At 40.3% G+C, this 18,410-nt stretch overlaps 1 protein-coding gene across 1 annotated transcript in view; it reads left to right on the forward strand.

Annotated features, from left to right (window-relative positions):
* Positions 1-18,410, forward strand: part of EGF (epidermal growth factor) — a 170,101-nt gene that overhangs the window by 21,368 nt on the left and 130,323 nt on the right. Inside the window, exons 3-4 of the mRNA XM_069100262.1 lie at positions 8,962-9,161; positions 13,374-13,555. Coding sequence (XP_068956363.1) covers positions 8,962-9,161; positions 13,374-13,555 — 382 coding nt within the window. The remainder of the gene's footprint in view (positions 1-8,961; positions 9,162-13,373; positions 13,556-18,410) is intronic.

Genomic DNA, 18,410 nt, shown 5'->3' on the forward strand with positions numbered 1-18,410 from the left:
TCAGTGTTTAGGGTCTTAATTATATAGTTCATCACTATTTCACATAGCTGTAGAAACCTCAAAAGTAGCTCCCACTTCCTGTTTCACTCCATTCCTTCTATCTGTAAGATTTACTCACTCTTCTCCTTCCTATCCCCCAAGAAAATGATAAGATGCCTAATCAATCACTCTCACAGGTCTTATCTTAAGTGGAAAAATCCTTCGAACTGTAGTGGCCTTGCATAAGAACTGTGTTTGTATAGACCAAGGAAACTTGGCTCTGCCCCAGGGATCATCTATAAATTATGATGTGACTTGAGAAAGGTTGGATTGGAGCAAATATGGCAATCCCTCCCTGAGGATCAATAAGCTAGAAATGAACTGTATCAGAGAAGGGAGATATTGAAGAGTCATCGGCTCTATAGCAGCAGGTCAAGGTTGAAGGAAGTCTAGGGAAAATGTCAGCTTTTTCCTCAACTTCTCCTCCCAGTACCTATCTATCCACAGAAGTATCTGTGGACAATAATATAACCTGCAGTTTCCATACTTAAATGTTTCTAGTAGGCTGAATTTTTGCCTCAACCACAGAAGCCAGGGGTTAAGGAGATAAAGATAAATGTAAAATTAGGCAGAGTTGGGAATTTTCTAACTGGGGGCTGAGAGAGATTATGACCAAACTGAACTTTTTGTCCAAAATAAACTACCTAAATCCGTCTAGGAGGGAACCACATGGACTTTAGAAGACATTGTATCACCCCCAGGCTTAAAATGAGATAATTATTCTAATAAGCTTTACACATTGTTGTTATCTTGTTGCCTGTCATCTTTCTTCCTCCTCCCCCTCCTCCTCCTCCTCTTCCTCCTTTTTCTTTTCCTTAAATCCTTCCCTCCTTCTATCCTTTCTTCCTTTTCCTAGAATTAGTAATTTTCTCTTTTTCTATAATATATTATTATGGACCTGTGATTTCATCGGTGAAAGGAATTCCCATGAAGAACTTGGGATACCAGTTTAGAGCTTTACTTTTCCTGCTACTCATTATGTTGGAGGATTGTTTGGGAGCTGTGTAAGAAAGCTTCAGTGATTAGTCCAGGGTCACACAACCTGTATGTTTGCAGGGCAGGCTTGAAAACTCTCTCTTTATTCTGGCATTCTCCAGCTGTTTCCTGAGAAGCAGAAGAAATAGAGGAGGGCTCACCAGCTAGAGAGACCCTTTTCAGTTGTACCTGTTTTACGTATCACTTTGACCAAGAAATTCATCACTCCATGACTAACATTCTGGGAATGAGATTTTCTCTCTTTACTTAGGCTGGTCATCAGATAGTTTGTACAATCTGTGACTCAAAGGTCTTGTAGCTTACTTGATCTTGTTTCAGTCCTGTCCAATTCTTTGTAATCCAATTTGAGGTTTTCTTGGCAAAGATACTAGAGTGATTTGCCATTTCCTTCTCCAGCCCATTTTACAGATGAGGAACTGAGGCAAACAGGGTTAAGTGACTTACCCAGGTTCACACAGCGTCTGAGAACAGAATTGGAGTCAGAAAGATGCCGCTTAGCTGCCCTTCTAGTTCAGTAGGTCCTCCTAGATTCCAGAATGACTCTAGAGCTTGTGTTCTGCTGACATAGGCTTGGAGAATGCCTCATTGTCTGAGTGCCGCGGGGAGGCACAGAAGTAGGACTTTCATGCAAATATTCATTTTATTTGAGTTTGATGAAATTATACCATTCCTTCCCCTTCTTAATGGTGAATTTGCTTTGCCAACAGAGCTCAGATTTGCCTTTCTATCAGTTCCAGCAATCCGGAAGAGCAAATCCACAGGCATTTTGGGGTTTAGAGCATCTAGGACTATTTTTTCTCATGCTTGAAGGCTTGGGAAAGTGCTTTGCTCCACTAGTCTTGAAGGGAAACATGAACAATATTTTAATGGCAGGCGGCTGCTGGGAGGGGTGATAGTGGGATATTTGATCATGTTCTCATAAGACAGGGGATTACCTCCTGCATGTAAAACCTTAAAGCCAGGTTGATGGCTCTACAAAACAGCACAATTCAAAGACCTTAAAAGATAATGAGTTAATTGACCTTCTCTTTGGACAATTTCTACCATTTTTTTGGACATTTTCTTACTTAATATTCTGCAAACTTTATGTAGTACAACCTGATATAATAGCATGGCATTATTGGCATTGTTTGTCCTTCGTTCTCAAAGAGGACCATGGCATCAGGAAGATGATGCCATGACTTGCAAGTGAATTGGGTTTAAGTGAGGTAGGGCTGTGAAAGGTCACCAACCTCACTTTCTCATCCAGAACCATCTGGGTCCAGTGGCAAGGTATAGATCAGGATGACTGGAGATGACCCCCAGCATGGTATTTGATACAAGTCAGCTAGATGGTATAGTGGATAGAATGCTGGACCTAGCGTTAAGAAGGTGTGAGTTGAAATACAGCCTCTGACACTTAATAATTGGGCAAGTCATTTAACCCTGATTACCTCAGTTTCCTCATTTGTAAAATGAGTTGGAGAAGGATCTGGAAACCTGTAGCAGCAAGCACCCCAGCGTCCCCAGGGTGGCTGCTCACACAGGTTCTTGGATCTGCTTTGATAAAGGAAAGCAACTCAAAATGGGTTAACAAGCTTACTTTAATCAGTCAAACATATATCGTTTACCTCGTTCAGGGGAAAAAGGTCAGCACCCTGAACTTCAAAGTATACAGGCAGAATTATCAAGACAGAAACAGATCAAGTAGACAGCTTTCCAAACTGTCCAACCATTACATCCATACCAAATCAACATCTGGGTTTCAACATCTGGGTTTTTCAAAGCCGGGGGGCTCTGGACAACGGCTTCCCATAATCCATATCAAATCACAGAACACTTCTCAAAGTGAGCCCCCAAAACAAAGCTACACATCAGGGCTTATATAGCCTTCTGGCTCAGAGAATGTAACAACCTTATTGACTCACTGGCCAATCAAGAAGTATCTACTCTGGGGCAGTCAGGTGGCACAGCGAGTAAGAGCACGGCTCCAGTGTTGAGAGAACCTGGAGATCGAGTCCCGGGCTCAGACATTTAGCATCCACCCAGAAACACCTGGCCATGTAGCCTTGAGCAAGTTACTTAACCCCAATTGCTTAGGGGCGGCCCGGTGGCTCAGCGAGCAAGAGCACCTGTCGGGATGACCTGGATCAAATCCGGGCTTGGATACTCAGCACCACACCCAGAAATAACTGGCCGTGTAACCTTGAGCAAGTTACTTAACCCCGATCGCTTTAAAAAAAAAAGTATCTACTGAAAAATAAGCCTCCCACCCCAGGCTCCAGGTGCACTTTAGCCTAGGGGCAGGGAAGATCTTTAAATTTATATTCCCATTACAAAACCACTCCAGAATCTATGCCAAGAAAACTCCAAATGGGGTTCCCAAGAGTTGAACACGCCTGAAAATGACTGAACAACAACAACACATTGGGTATAATAATAGTACCTCCCTCCTATGGTTGTTGTAAGGAGCAAATGAGATCATATTTGCAAAGTGCTTTGAAGATCGTAATTAAAGTGCTATGTAAATTCTAGCTGTCATTATTATTAAATCTATCTTCTAACTTGCTCAAGGGGGCTAGTTCTTGGATTACCGGAGGGACCAAGTTAGGGGAAAATTTCTCTTTTAAGGTGGTTCTCTAATATGAATCTAGCAGACAGCATGAGAATCAATTGTATATACCTTTAACTTCCAAAGCTTTTTGTAAATAGATAGTAAAATCTTAGGGACTGGTGGATAGGGACACTGCCCTGTTGTTCTGGGAGTTTCTTTCAAAATGTTGGAAATTTAATGGTAAAGAGGGAAAAAAACCTAATCCCTCCCAACTTTGACTGTCAGTGAGCAGGCCTTTTGGTCAGGCTAGGGGAGATCTCTATCAGAGGAGCCCTCCCATGGGGGGATTTTCATATAACTTTGGGATTAATGGTTACTCATTCATGTATCTTTATTAGGTTTTCTTACTTTTAATAAAACTTTCTTCTATATACTGTGCACATCAAACTTTCAAGACGGGGATTGGTTTTAGTAATCCAGGGGTGTCCATATATACCTGTCTTCCTTGGTGGGGACCATAAGCTTGGGAAGGGAGAAAGTTCCCTAAAGTGTCACTGGGTCATTCGGGCTATGGGAGAATCTCTTCCAGAAGTGTCACATTTTGGGGACTCATTCAGGATAATTTATGAAGGAGGTATCTTCTTCATTTGTAATATTTGGGCCTGCATCACATCTTTGTAAGCACTGAAGCATTCAGGAGTCTCTCGCACTCAGATAAAATAAATCTTTACAACTGCCCTGAATGGAGGTAAAAACTATTATTTTCATTTTCTTGTAGGAAAAGCCATTTAAAGGTCTTCAAAGTCTGACTCGAGCTTGTATTGGCAGGAGGATATGGTGTTACTCCCCCTTGTGCATTCTACACTTTAGCCAAACTGGCCCACTGGCTTTTCCCCATCTGTGATGTTCTGTTTCTGGCCTCCAGGTCTTTTCTGAGGCTGATCTTGTGCTTGGAATACTCTCCCTTCTCATTTTCCCTTTTTGAAAGTTTTAGCTGTTCAGGTTCCACCCAAGTGACACCTCCTTCAATAAGCTTTTCCTGATTCCCCCACTTTTTAGTTCACCATTGCCCACTATAATTATTTGTATTTACTTTGTTTGTTTCCTATATTAACTTATCTGTGAATATGTTGCATCCCCCTAGAAGAATATAAACTCCATGAGGACAGAGACTAACTTATCTATTTGTAACCCCAGTATATCCTGTATAGCACTTGGCAGTAGTAAGTGTTTAACAAATACTTATTGACTCACAGAATGAAATAGTTTTCTAAACTTAATTCAGAAATTCTTTTATGGAATTAGAATTTAAATTCAAACGTATTGGTTCCCAATTCTGGACATGTTCTTCTCTGTCACTTGGTTTCTTCTCTCTCTGTCTCTCTCTGTCTCTGTCTCCATTTTTCTCTCTCTCTCTCTCTCTCTCTCTCTCTCTCTCTCTCTGTCTCTCTGTCTCTGTCTCTCTCTCTCTGTCTCTGTCTCTCTCTCTCCCCCTCTCCCTCCTCCTCCCCCCTCTGTCCCGCCCCCTGTACTTTTTCCTCTTCTCCTTCACCCTTCACCTCTTTCTCTCCCTTTCTTTATCTGTCTCTCCTCCCCTCCCCTTCCTTTTCCTCCCCTCCCTTTTCCTCCCCTCCCTTCTCTTCTCCTTTCCTTCCCTCTTACCTGCCTTGCTCTCTTCCTTCCTCCTTCCTTCCCTCCCTCCCTCTCCCCACACTCTCTCCCTCTTTCAGTTAGTCCTATCCTACTTTACTGACATATACACCTGAACTAAGGACCTAACTGTGATACCTAGAAAAAGATGTCTATGCATTTCTAAGTACAGTAGTTCCCCAAAGGGGATAAGAATGAAGAACTGAACCATGTCTCCTTCATTGCGTAAAACTAGAGAAATCATTCAAGGTCATTCTAGCTTGAAGGAATGAAAGTCTTCTGGCAAGGGCACTGGGGCTACTATTATCTCTTTATGACATGGAAGTATTCTATAGAGCCACTGTGCTTTTTTAAATTATATCTCTCACTTGAAAAGAAGATGCTTTTTTTGCTTATGTCATCAAATGGTGCATTTTCAGAAGCTTCCACTGGTGTCTTTCCCCTTCCTTTTTTCCATTTTTCCTCCCTCCCTTCTTCTCCCCATTCCTCATTCTCTCCCCTTCCCCTCCCCTCCCCTCCCCCCTCTCTTCCCTTCCCCTCCCTGCCCCTTCCTTTCCCTCCCTTCCCTTCCCCTCCCCTTCCCTCTCCCCTTCCCTCTCCCCTTCCCTTCCCCCTTCCCTTCCCTCTTCCCTTCTCTTTTCTATTGAGTATCCACTTAATACAAACACTGTATTTTGAATACACTTAGAAACTTTGTCCACTGTGTGAAGAGACCTCAGAAAAATTATCCCAGGTTCAAGGCACTTTGTGGGTCAGCACCAACTCAAGCTATAACGCAGAAGCTCTCACTGATATATTTAAACAGATAGATGATACATTAATTCAAGTAAAAGACATTTAATCCAACAGTGTAGCAATGAAGTAATGAGTAAAGCTCTCTATCTCTCCCCTCCCCCTGAAGTATCCCATTATCAGTGGGAGGTGGGCATGCATGCAGAGAACATTTATCAACAGGGAGCATGAATGAAGGACTCACACATAGGGAAGGTGTGTACAGGGAATGGGAAGGGGCACGAACATGCTAGAACAACATGCCTCCAAGGCTGCGCATGTCCTCTGGCTTTGTCATCACCTTGTTCTTTGTTGGGATTATTGTTTTTGTTGGGCTTGTGGTTGCCAAGCTTCTCTCTGTTACCACCCTTTGAGCATCAGTACCAACTGTTAGGAAGGAGAAGATGTTGTACAGAACACTCAGGCAGCTGCCAAGTCTAGGAGGTTCTTTGCCCTTCCCATTTTGTAATTCCTTACCTTATGAGCTGAGCAAATAGGCCAGAGAATAGGGTGAGAAATGATGTTTTATTTTTATTTCTTATGACTCAGACTGGAAGTTAAGTAGTCACGCACTGGCCAACCACTGTTGATCAGCATGGAAGCTTTGACCCACTCTCTAGCTTGAGCCACTCTGACCCTTCATGAGCAACCTGGTTGCCCATAGCATCCCTGTCCTCACCATGTTGGTGCTAGATTTCAGCTCCAGTCCTATTGTAGCCCAGAGTTGTCAGACTCCAGCCATTTGGCCACACCACCAGCTGTGAGGTGCCAAACCTGGGATAAAATGTTTTAGGGTGGAAAGCCCTTTGGATACATTATCCCATTTAATCCTCACAACAATCTCATGAGGCAAATACTACAGAATTTATTAAAGACTGTTTTCATCTTTCTTTCTTTTTTTACCCAGACCAAGATATAGGTCCAGGGAAGACCTGACCTCAGACACTTAATGGCTGTGTGACCTTGGGCAAGTCATTAATTATGTTTGCCTCAGTTTCTTCAATTGTAAAATAGAGATGATAGTAACACCCACTTTCTAGGGTTGTTGTGAGAGTCAGATGAGATAATCTTTGTAAAATGCTTAGCTCAGTTCAGGGCAGCTAGGTGGCACAGTAGATAGAATGCTAGACCTGGTCAGGAAGACTCATCTTCCTGAGCTCAAATCTGTCTTCAGACTCTTACTAGCTATGTGACCCTGGGCAAATCACTTAACTTTATTTGCCTCAGTTTCCTCATCTGTAAAATGATCTGGAGAAGGAAATGGCAAGTCACTCTAATATCTTTGCCAAGAAAACGCCAGCTGAACAACAACAACTAGCTCAGTACTGCCATGTTATTGGTGTTCAATCATTCAGCTGTGTCTGACTCCATGACCCCATGGACTTGGGGTTTTCTTGGCAAAGATACTAGAGTGCTAGTGTCTGAGGCCAGGGTCACACAGCTAGTGTCTGAGGCCAGACTGGAACTTCAGATCTGGGGCCAGCACATAGCAGTTTAATAAATGTTAGCTGATTGACTGTCTGTCTTGCCCAGGGTCCCATAGCTAGAACTAAGGTCTTGCCTTCCAGGCCAATTCCCTATTCACTGCACTACTATACTGCCACTTATTGAGTGTCCAGGATGTATATAACATTATTTTAGTCATTTAAGAGAACATAGTACATATTATTTCTGACTTCAAGAAGCTTATGGTCTAAGTCAACAATTTTTTTTTTTTGCTTTTTGGAGGGGGGAAGGTAGGGCAATTGGGGTTAAGTGACTTGCTCAAGGTCACATGGCTAGTTTTGTGTTAAGTGTCTGAGGCTAGATTTGAACTCAGGTCCTCCTGACTCCAGGGCCGGTGTTCTATTCACTGCCCAACCTAGGTTCCCCTAACCTATCTCTTTAAGGTGCAGATCTTAGGCTGGAGAAACGAGTACTGTCGTGGGAAGCCCTCATTGCATGCATCTGATAATTCAGCTGCTCCTTCAATGAGGATGCCAAATGGAGAGTTTCCTCCTGTACAAAATTTCTAAAGGTCTGCTCTTGTACCCTGAAAATCTGGAAGAGGAGCTTATTATCTTAAATCTCAGCAACAAAAATTCCATATGATCTTAACCCTTTCTTTCTCTGACTATGGAATACCAGAAGAGCAGTGGTCACAGCAGAAGTTTGGCAACCTCAAGACCAAGAGGAGATGGGCAGATATCTTTCACACATAAGAAAGACGTCATTTAAGGTCTCTAGAAGGACAGAGATGGAAGCAAACCAGGGCTGGGCTTAGTCAGGTCTTTCTGAGATGTCCCAGGACTGCAGGAGTTTTCCTCCCTCTTTTCTCTTTTCTCTTCTCTACTTTTGTTTCTGTGTACCCTACTTGCCAATCAAGAAAGGAAGTGAAGGATAGTACAGGTGGGGAGGAAGAGGCAGTTTCAAATATCTTAATATTAATAATTGTATTATTAATTATTATGTTACTATTATATAATTATACTATATTATAATTATATGTGATAATGTATATAGTATATTTTTAATTATATTATTAATTATATTATTATTAATAATAATTATTAGATTTAAAATATAATTAAAATATTGGCCCTTAAACTAATGCACACATGAATTTTTCATGCTATAGAGATTACAGTAGATATTCCACTCATACATTAAAGCCCGACTGGTATAGGGAAGTTATCTTACTTTTTATGCAGTTCATTTTCCTCACTAACTCAAATTAATTTGGTGACATTTATTTTCCATAATTAATTAATGAAGTTTATCTGTAATGTTTTTTTAACCCATGACCCAACAACTGTAATTTTGTATCTATTATCCTTATGGAAACATGAAGATGATTAGAATTTTGGTGATTAGAATGATGAATTGCAAACGAATAATTCTACCTGTATTTGGTGTAATTTTCAAATAACTTAGCTAAATAATCTTTAAAACAGGATATGAATGAATGGTTTGATTTCTCCCTCCCCCCTCAGGTCTTGCACCCTTCTTAATTTTCAGCCAAGGAAATGGTATCTTTAGAATTGACGTGGAGGGGACTAACCATGAACAAGTGGTGGCTGATGCTGGCAAGTCGATATTGATGGATTTATATTATGGAAAGGAGGAAATCTATTGGGTGGACTTAGAAGGAGGACTACTGCAAAAAGTATTCCTGAATGGCACAAATAACGAGGTAAAGTACCCACCATCATAGCATTTGTGGGATGGGGGCAGGGACATGAAGTCAATAGAGTTTGAGGCTCCTTGATGCTTAGCAGGAAGTGGCCAATGTTGTATCCATGCTAGAGTAACACTGACCTAATATGTGGAGGTCCAGCTGAATTTCTTTCTTGTATGCATGATAGATGTGTGTTAGCCTGTGCTGTTTGGGGTCATGGGAATGACCATTTTGGCTTACCTGACCGAAGGGTTTGGCCAAATGACCAGCTAATTCAGATGAACAATGTTTACTTGATTCTTTCCCCAAATGAGATTTTCTGACTTGACCATCTTGAAGCTGTGCAAATTCAGGGATCATCTTTGGAAAAAGAACTTATAATGATTATGTCCTTATATTTCCATAATGCTTTAGAGTGTGCAGAAAATTTCCTTACAATCATCCTGTGAAGTAGGTATGGCAAGCTCTGGGCAGGTCCTACAAAGCTGGAAAGGCTTTGAATATGGGTCCAGTGATGATGAACTCTTGGTCCACTGAGCACAAGCTTAGCTAAGTTTGGTGAGGTTCGTGACCAGACTGGCCAAAGGGTGATGAATTTTTTGGTGATAGGAATTCTAGAAGCCAGAAGAGAACTCTTTTAGAGAGCGTCTATTTTCTCTATCTGCCTTAACAAGCAGTTCACTTTTCCTGAAGAAGACACTATAGGTCTGAGAAGTCAAAAACCCTCGCATAGCAAGGAAGTGACAGAGCCAGAACTTGGACCTCAGTCTTTTGGATTCAAGTCCATAACTCTGTCTTTGTAAAGATGACTACATCATAATTTGGAAAATAGTTGGAAGAAAGGGTATAGAACTCATAAAAATTTCCCCAACTTTGTCTCTGTTGGAGTATTGGATAATAATTACAAAACACTCCATGACACACTCAGTGAAAATGAACACAATAAGGCACTTTTCTATGTAAATGCTTCTTTACTATTCAAAAAATGTATGATTTCATGAGTGTGACCAATGATACAGATCAAAACCAATGAATGCAAGAGTCCATGGGTTGGCTATCAAAACCCATTCCTGACTGGCCAGCTTCTTAGACAGGTAATTGATTGAATAAATTTTTAGAATGGTGGAGGTGCCAGTAAATATTACTAGATTGAACCCAAACTCTTGTAGAATTGCATGGAAAGAAATAAAAATTAAAATAATTCTTATTCCAAAGAGTCTAAATATTTACCAGTCTATTTCCATATTTTGTGTGTCAGCAATATGTTACTCTACAAGCTAATTATAATGTGCAAACCTATAGAATATTAGAGATCTGTGACCCTAAGAAGGACAGCATGATCATGTGCAATTTTATTAACTACAAATTCATATTTTACCCTTCTTTCTATTTAAGAAAAATTGTTCATTTATATTAATATTTATTCTCACTCTTAGGAAGTTGTTGCATTTAGGCATCTAGGTGATGCAGTGGATAGAGCATTGGGCTTAGAATCAGGAAGATTTGAATTCAAACCCAACTTCAGACACTTACTAGGTTTGTGGCTCTGGGAAAATCACTTAACCTCTGTTTGCCTCAGTTTCCTCAGCTGTAAAATGGGAATTAAGAATAGCACCTACTCTGCAGTAGTGTTGTGAAAATCAAATAAAATATTTGTTAAGATCCTAAGCATAACCTCTGTCTCATAGTAGGTGCCTTCTTCTTATCTAACATTTAGAAGGACAACCTCTTTACTCTTGGGGTATTTATTATATTAAAAAAGGCAAGTAACAGATGAATGAATGGATAGTAAAAGACAATTTAAAGAACATGCAAAAAATTCAGAGTATTTCATTTTAATCATGGAATCCTTAAAATAATCCCTCTAGTGTTCAGGAATAACACCTAGAGAGTACCATGAGAAATCCACAGACAAATGCTGGAGAATTTGTTCTTAACACAAATTACGTCAGACGGTTGCCCATTGTTTCTATCCAGAGTTCACTCCTCTTAAAACTCTTTCAATTAAGTAATCTATCTTTAATATTCTTCCTTAATATCTTTCTTTTAATGGTGTGGCCTGAGTTCAGTGCCATTTGTCAGAAAGGAGGAGAAAAAGACCCTAACAGCTAGAGTAGCAGCAGGGGAGAGAGAGAGGGAGGAAAAGAAGGAGGAGAGAGGGAAAAGAGAAGAGAAGAGAAGAAAAGAAGAGAAGAGAAGATAAAAGAAGAGAAGAGAAGGGAAGGGAAGGGAAGGGAAGGGAAGGGAAGGGAAAAGAAGGGGAGGGATGGGAGATGAGGTGAGGTGAAGTGAGGTGAGGGAAGGGGAGGTGAGGTGAGGAAGGAGAAGAAAGCATTCATCAAGTACTTACCTTGTGTTAGACTGGGGATATAAATAAAGGCATGCTAGATACTCCTGCCCTCAAGGAGCTTACAATCCATTAGAGAAATATAAGACTTAAAAGTGAACTGGAAAGGGCGGCTATAGCTACCAGTGCTTGGGAAGTGTTGTGGAAACCTAGAACCGAATAAAATGAGGCCAAAGGTGTCCTACCAATGCTCAGGACAGCTCTGGGGTTATAGTCTAATTTTCTGTGGTGTTGGGGGAGATTGATGGTTATGGCCCAGGTAGAGACAGCAAGGCTGAAGATATCCAAGAGAACAGTTGTTAAAAACCTGTGATGACTTACGTATATTGAATATTAAAAAACTTGAATCCTGAACCTGAAAATTGGGAAGATTTTCCAGGAGGTCCCAAATTGGATGGATGGTGAGGTTTGAGTCCTGGCTTGTTTCAAGTCCTTTGTTATCTTACCCTTGGGATGGTGGGCCAAGGCTGCAGAGCTGGACGAAGCCACTTGCATAGCCACAGGAACGGGCCTCCACTTAAGTGAAATGGGCAGTTGTCTTTTCCTCCTCTGGTCTGCAAAAGCATCAGAGAGCAATGAGATTTTGAGATACCTCATTGGAGTTAAGGCATCATTTATAAAGGTCTAGTGACCTTCCCTGGGATGAATAGCATGCTAACACAAACATATATTATGATGGATTAGTTCACTATTATTAATGCTTGTCATCTAACAGAGACAAAATCCCTGGAGAAACTAGAGAAGGGACAGATGCTTTTTGATGAGAGAGAGGAAAAGGTAAAATACCTGGAACATGGGGCATTGCCCAAAGAGGGGAAGGTCTGACCCAATAGGAGAAACAAAAAGAAGAAACCCTTGTAGTTCAAATGCTTGACTTAAAACCTGGAGCAACCTGGGAAAAGGACATTATAAAGAAGGAAATAGAAAGATGAAATGATAAGAACAAATTTTGATTCAGTTTAGTTGAGTTAAATTTAATTCAATTCGGAGGATACCTGTTAAGGGCCTACTCTGTGCAAAGAGCTGTACCAAATACTAGAAATACAAAGGAGAAAAGATACTCTCTGTCCTCAAGGAAGTTATAATGTAGTAGAAGGAAAAGACACTTACATAAATAACTATAAGTTAAAATAAAATTGTCTGCCAAAGAGGTCAAACAAGATGAGAAATTAGAGACAGAGAAGTTTGCTTCTATTTGGCAAAATTCACAGAAGGTTTCATGGGAGAGGATACACCTGAGTTCTTAAACAAAGATAAGAATTTCAATGGGTGGAGATATTGGGATGTTCATTCTAGGTATGTCTTGTGCAAATGCAGGGTCATGGGAGAATAGAGCAGGACAAGAATGAAATAAAGTATATGGTTCATTTACTTCCCAACTTTTACACATGAACTCTATGGGATTTTGTCATATTCTGAGAAAATGTTATACGTGGCTGGGTTTGGTTGAAATCTTGAATTAAATTTTAAGAGTATTACTGTGATAGACCTGAATAAGCTTTGTTATCAAAGGATGTGGATTTCAATTTTAAAACAGATAAAATTATTGGTAAAAAACCATTCAGTACCTGATTCTAATGGTGTGCATATTTGAGATACTTAATATATCAGAGCTTTGGTAGTAAATAGTGGACCAAGAAATAGGTACATTTAAATTCTGAAGTATCATTTTGGAGATTCACTTGAGATGGTAATCTTGAAATGACAAAAATAATACTAGCAAGTCAGGGCTTATTAATTTTATTCAAAGCAGTTTAATTATAATAGGAAGTTAAAGAATAGAATAGAATTAATGGTGACAGATGCTTAAAATGACAGATATTTTAAAAGAAATATCATAAGGAAAGGTTAATAGCTCAATTAAAGTTTTTATTTCCCAGATTCTGAGTGCTGTGGAGGAAGGGGTTTCAGGAATGGCAATAGACTGGATACATGAAGAAATTGTTTGGTCCAATCAACTAAAAGGAACAATTGAAGCTACAGATATGACCGGAAATCAATCTCATGTCCTCTTGGAAGAATTAAATAATCCTAAAAATGTTGCTCTTGATCCAGTAAAAAGGTAAAACTCCTGTCGTTCTCTGATATAATTATAGTCTTTAAAATGTGAGGGAAAGTTCACTAGCATCATTCATTTTTTAAATAGAACAATTTAGGGAGAGTTGCATTAGTTTGCTAGAAAATTATTAAGGTGGCTTCTTGATGACATGATTGAAAAATATGTGCTATTGAACTTCTGTGTGTGTGTGTGTGTGTGTGTGTGTATGTGTGTGTGTGTGAGACAGCATGTTTTGCCCAGGGTCATACATCTATTATCAAGTGTCTGAGGTCAGATTTTAACTCTGGTTCTTCTGACTCCAGGACCAGTGCCCTCCCCACTGTGCCACCTAGCTGCTGCTATTGAATTTACTTGTGTAGTGGTTATACATTTTATAAGAAAAGACCCTGGCATAGGTATACTTTCTTTCCTAGGCTTCTTGTGGAACTATGAATCTAGTCTGTCCTTGACTCTTGATGATACAGAATGTGGAATGAGCTGATTTATGGACACTATTTAGGATACCAATGGGAAGATTAGAAGTCTAGTATATTCTGAATTCTTCAAAGCTGGAAGGTTCTTCTGTGACCAAACGACCTAGCCAAAGCTAAAGCCTAGGCCTCTCCCCTACCCTCTATCGCAAGTAGTTTCTTCTTAGGAATGAAGGCCATATCATCTAACAAAGCCTTCCTTTTTCAATTTACTTGATAATTTATAGCTGATCCTTGGAGACACAGATCAAGTTTCCCAGTTCATTAGACAGACTTTCTGTCTGGTGTCATTTCATTTTATCCAATGATTTAAAAAAAATTTTCTTCTTGCTAAAATTTTTTATACTTAGTCTAAGGTCTTCTGATAGATTGATTGAGACATTTTCACCTAGTTAAGGTATAAGAGGTAAAATAGGGCAGAGTGGTTTCAATCCCACCTTTATGTTAGTAAATCTTAAAATAAGAAATGTAGATTATGTAAAGATGTAGATTAAAATAGAAATGTATGTTATTATCGTTAATTAAAATGATTGACCTTGCTCTCAAGGACCCCAATAAGGAAAAAGACACAAATACAAACAACAAAATAATGATACCAGAGAGAATGAGATAAGCGTTAATTTGAGAAGATGATCTAGTCAAAGGACTATGGTCAATTTTTGACAAGGGAGAATCACTTTTACTTCACAGAAGAGGTAGCACCTGAGTTTGCTGGTGAAGAAAGAGAAATATGTTAAAAGATAGAGGAAGAGAGAAAGGGGAGTCTATTCACGGCATAGGGCACAGGAAGGGAGAGTGCAGGATAAGAACAGGGGAATGAACAATACTTTCCTTTGATTAGAATGTTCATTAAATACAAGAAAGCGGGGCAGCTAGGTGGTTTAGTGGCTAGAGCACTCGCCCTCGAGTCAGGAGGACCTGAGTACAAATCCGACCTCAGAAATTTGACACTAGCTAGCTGTGTGACCCTGGACAAGTCACTTAACCCCAATTGCCTTGCCTTCCCCCCTCACACACACACACACACACACACACAAGAGAGTAATAGCAAGAGATACATTACTGGAAAGGTAGGATTATAGGGTCATAGCTTTAGATATGGAAGGAACTTCATGCTGCATATAGGTCAATGCATTTTTTTCAATTTCCTCATTTTTCTGAGGAAACTGAGGCCTAAAAAAAATCAAGTGACTTGGGGCAGCTAGATGGCACAGTGAATAGAGCACTGGCCCTGGAGTCAGGAGGACCTAAATTTAAATTTGGCCTCAGACACTTAAGACTTACTAGCCACGTGCCCTCGGGCAAGTCACTTAACCCCAATTGCCCTGCCCTCCCTCCAAAAAAAAAAAAAATCAAGTAACTTGCCCAAAATTGTATAGATTCCTTTCTATAGCAGAGCTAGGATTTGAATCCAGCTATTTTGATTCTGAATCTAGCATACTTTTCAGGGTACTGTGTTGGCCTTCCTCTATAGTATCATGCCTCTAAAGTGGGTGATAAAAAAAATAAAACAAGTGATAGACAAAGTTTGAATCAGATGGTACATAGCCTTGAATCATAAGATCAAACATTTATATTTTATCCATTAAAAAATGGAATGCCACTGAAGGTTTTTTAAAAAGTGACATGATCATAATGGTTCAGCAGTATGAATATTCAGGTTTCAGTATGGAGGATTTGTTGGAGAAGAATAGATTCAAGGCAGGAAGATTAATCTGGTAGGCCTGAAAAGTGATGAGTCTTCAAAGACTGATTGAGACATTTTCACCTAGTTAAGGTATCAGAGATAAAATGGGGGTAGAGTGATTTCTTTTATTTTTTTTCCAAATGCTTTATTAACTTCTGATTTATATCATTCATTTCTGCCAGATTTTGATTTACAAACTTTCTCCCCGTTTTTCTCCTACCCACTGCCCCAAAATAGCAGTCCCACAGGATATCCCCTCCTCCGATCTGTTCTCTCTCGTATTTTCTCCCATACTCCTTTCGACTTTTCCAGTGGATCTCTATGCCCTAGTGCCTGTATCTCTTATTTCCCAATTACATGTAAAATAGTATTAATAATAGTATATATACATATATATATTTAAACATTTGATTTTAAAACTTTGAATTCCAGATTCATTCCCTTCCTCCCTTGTCACCCACCCTTACTGGGAAGATAAGCCATTCAGTATAGGGTGTACATGTGTGGCTAATGCAAAACGATAACATAGTAGATATATTGTAAAAGACTGACTATATTTCCTTCCCTCCTATCTCACCTCCCACTTGTTCTATTCTCTACTTTGATCCCATCCCTTTTCAAAAGTGAGTGCTTCCAACTTCCCTCCCCCTCCATCCATCCCAGCCTGCCATCTCCTCCATCATCCCCCCCTCCTCCCCTTCCCCCCTACTCTCCTGTAGGGTGAGATACCCTATTTAGTGTGTATTTCATTCCATCCCCAAGCCAAATTCAATGAGAATAAGGTTGACCCATTCCCTTTTGCCTTCCAATTCTTCCCCTCTATTGCAACCATATTCCCTTGCCTCTTCTATATGAGATAGTTTACCCCATTCTGTCTCTCCCCATCTCCTCTCATTATATTCCTCTCACCTCTTAATTTCACCTTTTAAGTATCATCCCTTCCTATTCAATTGGTCCTGTGCCCTCTATCTATGTATACCTGTACACATATATACACACATTCACATATGTATTCATATGCCCATATACCCTCCTATATAGACATATATATGTATATTTCTATTCCCTTCAACTATTTTCATATTGAGAAGAGTTTCATCAGTTACAATTATCGTTTTTCCATGTAGGAATGTTAATAGTTCAACTTTGATAAGTTCCTTATGATTTCTTTTCCCTGTTTACCTTCTCATGCTTCTCTTGCTTCTTGTATCTGAATGTCAAATTTTCTATTCAACTCTGGTTTTTTCATCAAGAATACTTGAAAGTTCTCTATTCCACTGAATGATCATATTTTCACCTGAAACATGATACTCAGTTTTGCTGGGTAGGTGATTCTTGGTTTTAATCCCAGCTCCTTTGACCTCAGGAATACCATATCCTAAGCCCTTCAATCCCTCAATGTAGAAGCTGCCAGATCCTGTGTTATCCTGATTGTGTTTCCACAATATTCAAATTGTTTCTTCCTAGCTGCTTGTAATATTCTCTCTTTAATCTGGGAATTCTAGAATCTGTCTATAATATTCCTAGGAGTTTTCTTTTTTGGATCTTTTTCAGGAGGTGATTGGTAGATTCTTTCAACCTCTATTTTGCCCTCTGGTTCTAAAACATCAGGGCAGTTTTCTTTAAGAACTTCCTGGAGGATGATTTCTAGGTTCTTACTTTGGTCATGGTTTTCAGGTAGTCCAATAATTTTAAAATTATCTCTCCTAGATCTATTTTTCCAGGTCAGTGGTTTTTCCCATGAGATATTTCACATTGCCTTCAATTCTTTCATTTATTTGGATCTGTTTAACAGCACCTTGATTTCTCATAAAGTCATTAGCTTCTATTTGCTCCAGTCTAATTCTGAAGCAATGATTCTCCTCAGTGAGTTTTTGAGATTCTTTTATTGGAATCTTTCGTCTGTTTTGTTTCCTTTGCCTGGTCATGTCACCCCTCAGTTACTTGACCCCTGGGCTTTTTGCCACAGTAGGACTCTGCCACCACACAGGGGAGCTTTCATCCCAAACCCTGGGGTTTTCTCAGGTGCCTGAGGTATTAGATGGGTGTCCTCTCTGAGGCCTCCACATGCTCTGGCAAGCTGGACACACACCCCAGGACCTCTACCCTATACTTCAATCCAGATCCAAGCAGATTAAAGCAAGAGCGATTACCCCTCAGACTGGTGCTTGGTCCCCCTACACTCTGCAGGCCAGGAGCTGAAGCTGCCACGTGGCGCTGGCTTGTTGTGCCGAGCATCTCAGCTGCTTGTCTCCCTGGGGGGCAAAAGCCAATGCACTCCCACTTACTGAGTCCCAAAGTCCAGACTGCACTGACCTCTCACTTTGTCCTTCTCATCTATATGTTGATAATTCTGGAAATGGCCACAGCTGCTGCTGATTTGGGGTCCCTCTGGCCAGCTGCTGGTCAGACCCACCCTGGGGCTAAAACCTCTGGCTCATGTGGGCCTAGACTTGGCTCCCAGAGTGCTGCTGTGCTGGCCCATTCCTGTTGGCCTGCCTGGCTGACCTCAGTGGGAGGTTAGCTTCTCTGTGTCATTTTGTGGGTTGTTCCCTTTTTACATTGATTGGGGAAGGTGGAAGCTGGAGCATCTCAGAGGTCCTGCTTCTACTCCGCCATCTTGGCCCCCTCCCCAGTGATTTCAATCCCACCTTTTGTAAGTCTTAAAATAAGAAATGTAGCTTAAAATAAAAATGTAAAT

The sequence above is a fragment of the Petaurus breviceps genome, unplaced genomic scaffold (assembly GCF_028583685.1).
Source record: "Petaurus breviceps papuanus isolate PSGF00001 unplaced genomic scaffold, PetGlider_PUasm1.0 126, whole genome shotgun sequence".
In the NCBI taxonomy this organism is placed as follows: Eukaryota; Metazoa; Chordata; class Mammalia; order Diprotodontia; family Petauridae; genus Petaurus; species Petaurus breviceps.